The sequence below is a fragment of the Pteropus alecto genome, unplaced genomic scaffold (genome assembly GCF_000325575.1).
Source record: "Pteropus alecto unplaced genomic scaffold, ASM32557v1 scaffold275, whole genome shotgun sequence".
Classification (NCBI taxonomy): domain Eukaryota; kingdom Metazoa; phylum Chordata; class Mammalia; order Chiroptera; family Pteropodidae; genus Pteropus; species Pteropus alecto.
In genome coordinates, this window is record NW_006436301.1 from 39,284 (window position 1) to 43,563 (window position 4,280).

Consider the following 4,280-nt stretch of genomic DNA (forward strand, 5'->3'; position numbering starts at 1 on the left):
AGCCCAGATCCAGCCGCGAGCCAAGATCCAGCCGCGAATCAAGATCCAGCCGCGAGCCAAGATCCAGGCCCCCACCGGAACTCACAACCACAAAACCCAAATGGAGGCCCTGCCAATGTGGAAGGGAATAGCCCCCTTCTCGGGCTCCCCTTCCCAAGAAAGCTGTGGATGATAGTGGAGGACGACGCCTTCACATCTGTGAGCTGGAACGATGCCGGAGACACCGTGGTCATCAAAGAAGATCTTTTCCAGAGGGAGGTTCTTCGCCGGAGGGGTGCTGACCAAATCTTCGAAACTGACAGCTTGAAGAGTTTCATCCGCCTGTTGAACCTCCACGGATTCAGCAAAATACGCCCCAGAGGCCCCTCGGTTTACCGTTCAGGGAAAAATAGGATAATGGTAAAGTAGAAAGCCCTCCCATTTCCCATGTTCTCTGTTATTGAACAGCTTCCTAGTTAACCAAAAATGATAAACCAAAAGGGTTTCATTTCTAAGGATAACTCTTCTTCACATGAGACAGTATTTACCAAAGATGAGAAAGTATAGACTTTCGCAGCAGAGGCCCCTCGGTTTACCGTTCAGGGAAAAATAGGATAATGGTAAAGTAGAAAGCCCTCCCATTTCCCATGTTCTCTGTTATTGAACAGCTTCCTAGTTAACCAAAAATGATAAACCAAAAGGGTTTCATTTCTAAGGATAACTCTTCTTCACATGAGACAGTATTTACCAAAGATGAGAAAGTATAGACTTTCGCAGGGACCTATAACTCCCTTAGAGGTAACCTGCAGGGCGGCTAAAGACTCAGAGGCCAGTTAATGTCAAATAGATATATTTTCTCCCAGAATGACTAAAATGATTAATTTTGTTTCAGATCTATCGTAATTCCAACTTCCAGAGGGATAAACCTCAGCTCATCGATAACATCAAGAGAAAGGGCCACCTGATGATCACCGCTTTGCCAGGAACCAGCTCAACTCCAAAGAAAAAGAAGGAAGTGGCGGCCCCTACAAGACGCTCTCTACGAATCCAACTCAAGCAACGCAGCAAAGGCGGCAATGCAAGGGCCCAGAAGACAGACCCAAATGTTCAGGGATCCAGTGGCACCCGGTCATTCACATTGCCTAGTTATGTGTCTTTTGACAATAGGGCTAGACGTGCCAGGGAAGAACCTTACTCTAGTGAGCCAGCTGGCCCTAGTGGGGAGGGCACATCCAGGAATGTCAGGCTTGCGCCCACGGCTACTGCCACAAGGGATGGCGCAGGGGAAGAGCCCACAGGGCCCCCAGACTTCAATTCGGTGATGTCTCTGTACAACACCTGTTACTCCATGCTGATGGCTGCCCTTTCAGCCACGGCCCCAACTGATGCACCTGAGGGGCAGGCAGAGGAGGAGGAGCAGGTAGAGGAGGAGAACTCCTCAGATTACAAGTGTGCACTCTGTGAGCAGTTCAAGGACAAAACAGGTCCCTAAGCTCACAGGCCGCTGGTAATAGATAAGTCACCACTTTTAACCATGAATGTATTTTCAGCTTTAATAAAAAGCAAGGCTTGATGAGAATAAATAAACAATTCAATGAGAACTGTGAGTCTGTGTTCCTTGTTTCCATGCTGCACACACCTCATCAGATGACCCCGAGGAGGCTGGAAATCCCAGCCCAACACAGGGTTTGGTGCCTGTTATCCTCTGCAATCTGAAGTGGCAGCAATTTCGCATGCACAGCCAAAGGTCTGGCTAGGGAGTTCTAAGGCGAGCCCAGGAACACCTGGTCTCCTGAGCCTTACCTGCTGGACAGGAGACAGAACAGTCTGGCTCCTGACCTTGGGGGAATCACCTTACATTATCCATGTATCTTGAAACAGGAGTGTCTTTCCTCATCGTCCCCTTGTGATGCCACGAAATTCCTGATCAGCAGCCTAGCCTCTCTAGCTCAAGTTCCAGGGGACTTCCAGAGAGGTCCACCCAAAACTAGGGCCACCCCATCTGCCAAGGGGTGTATAACTACAGCAGTGTGGCTCAGAATCCACGCCATTCTGGTCAATGCCTGGGAGAAAGCCCATCAAAGGGTGTATAACTACGGCAGTGTGGCTCAGAATCCACGCCATTCCGGTCAATGCCTGGGAGAAAGCCCATCACGCGCCGCACCCCCCCCCCTCCGCCAGCTAACAACCACTACTAACTTTGCTAAGCAGTGACCCAAATAAAAGGTTGCCCGCAAAACAAACAACACTACTCAACACTTTCCCATCAGAGCTGTATTTCAGAACCTTTCTTTGGTCACGATGTAGCTGTGTGACATGTGTAACACACGGCTTCCGGAGCCAAGGGAGACTTTTACAACAGGGTAAGAGACACTTGCTGGGACAGACAGGTGCTGTTTCCAAGTCTGATGGCCCCTTCATGGTGAATGAGGCCATCCCTGTCGGGTTGCCCTCAGGCAATCGTTTGGTGCCCACTCCCAGCCCTCCCACGACACTCCCTGGGTGCTGCTGAAACATTCTAAAAGTTTGACCAGAACATGGGGTGGGGAATCGTGCAAGGGAGCCCAGAGCCCTGACCGCTTCTCTTAAAACATATTTCTTTGTACAACCTGGGAACCGGCAGGGCCAAAATGAGTGGCAACGCCAAGACATTTGGTGGCAGTTTTCTCTTTTTCCTAAAGATCCAAGCCATTGAGACTGTCAAGGAGCCCAGAGGGGCAGCTCACGAGGGAAGTGCCCTGCATCTGCGTGCAGAAAGCTGTTCACAGAACAGCGCATGGCGGGGAGTGCTCGCCACAGTCGTGCCACTTCAGGCTGAACCTATAGGTCAGCCTGATCTATAGGTCCGCGGCATGACGGCGAGTTCACGGTCATCCTTCCGCTCGGTTTTTGGTACCCTTCCTCTGAGGAGCCCTCGCTCATCAGAGCTCCTGCCCCAAGGGGATGAAGTGCTCTGGGATGTCGACCTGGAAGACATCCTTTCCGCCTTTCCTGGGTATGGGCTCCAGGAGCCACCTGGGGTTTGAAAGCGCAGTCAGGTACTTCTGCCTCAGGTCGGTCAGTAGAGCTTGATTTTCCAGCTCCACCACCTCATCGGGAGCTAAGTTTTCCGGGCACTGCCAAGTTTCCCCAATGTCAACGAGCCCTGGGCACCAAGAGAGAAGCATACAGATGTTTTTCCTTCCATGAAGCAAGGCCTGCCTGTGACAGAACACGGGCATTCAAAGTCACAACCGCCAGAGACTGAGCTGACGTCACCAAATGGACACGGAAGGAATTGGGTCCCTCTGAATGACCACTCCGATGTCCCAAACTCCATTCAGGGAATTCTGGGTGAAGCCAAGGGAGGGAGAGGAATGAAGAGGAGAGGGCCTTGTCCTCGGCAGCGCCACCCAGGTATGGGCAGGTCGCAGCTGGACTGCTGAGGGCAACATGTACAGGTCAGGAGGGCCCGGCCGCCGCGGGGAACCCACGGACAATCAGATCCCCAAGCACTAAGCTAATGTGGGGCCTCAAGCACTGAAGGGTGAGGGGACTTGCCTAGGATGCGATGGGCATTGGGGGTGGGGCCAGTGCGTGAAGTCAGGCAGGCCGCCCTGTCTGGAGGCCACCTGACCCTGTGTGCTGTGCAGCCTCTCGTGGTCTGTACTGACACACACGTGTGTGTACACACATATAGACAGACGTGGACCTGCCCCTGCCTCTCAGACCACCAGCGGGAACTGAGGCCCTCAGTGGAGAAAGGGTTCACCCAAAGTCAGAGGAACTCAGCCCACCAACCCCCAGCCGGGGATCCCTTGCTGTCCCTTTGAAGTTGTGCTGTTTAAAGAAATGATAGCCCCGCCCCAACAAGTTCAAGAGCAAACAAGCCCCAAAACTCCCAGCGTGGTCCCGGGGGTGCCCGTGGGGGTATCTTAGCAGTGCTCAGGGGATCGTCACTTGCCAGCTATCACTCCACGGCCATACTTCTCCCCTTGCCGAAGCAAGGCCTGAACCTGAGCGGAGGTCCGCCCCAGCCTCTCCAGCAGCAGCTCCCTCCAGGCAGTGTCTTCCCAGTCCCTGTGAGCAATGTGGATGGCGATGGTGCAGTGCCGGTGGTTGCTCAGCAGGGGGCGCCAACGCGTCTCCAAGGTCTTGACCCCATTTAAGACAAAGCCCGCGTAAGGCTGCCGGAAGGAGAGGCACGAGAATTTCATCTTGTGGCCTCAGGTGGCCTGCGGAAACACAGAAGCACCAAGGTCAATAAGCATCAATGCCATTCCTCTGTGCTCAAGCCCCAGGGCTGACTGCTCTCCAAGCTT

General features: G+C 53.2%; 2 protein-coding genes across 6 annotated transcripts in view; one reads left to right on the forward strand and one right to left on the reverse strand.

The window, feature by feature from the left end:
• Positions 1–168: 168 nt before the first annotated feature.
• HSFX3 (heat shock transcription factor family, X-linked member 3) lies at positions 169–1,471 on the forward strand. The gene is made up of 2 exons (XM_025047900.1): positions 169–399; positions 872–1,471. Exons 1-2 carry the CDS (start codon positions 169–171, stop codon positions 1,469–1,471), a joined length of 831 nt encoding a protein of 276 aa, XP_024903668.1.
• Positions 1,472–2,235: 764 nt separating this feature from the next.
• CUNHXorf40A (chromosome unknown CXorf40A homolog) overlaps positions 2,236–4,280 on the reverse strand; it is a 7,433-nt gene continuing 5,388 nt past the window's right edge. For all 5 annotated transcript variants that reach the window (XM_015590564.2, XM_015590568.2, XM_015590567.2 and 2 more), the window contains exons 2-3: positions 3,923–4,193; positions 2,236–3,124 (exon numbers count right to left, since the gene is read on the reverse strand). In XM_015590564.2, the coding sequence (XP_015446050.1) occupies positions 2,901–3,124; positions 3,923–4,175 (477 nt within the window). In that variant the 5' untranslated portion in view covers positions 4,176–4,193 and the 3' untranslated portion in view covers positions 2,236–2,900. The remainder of the gene's footprint in view (positions 3,125–3,922; positions 4,194–4,280) is intronic.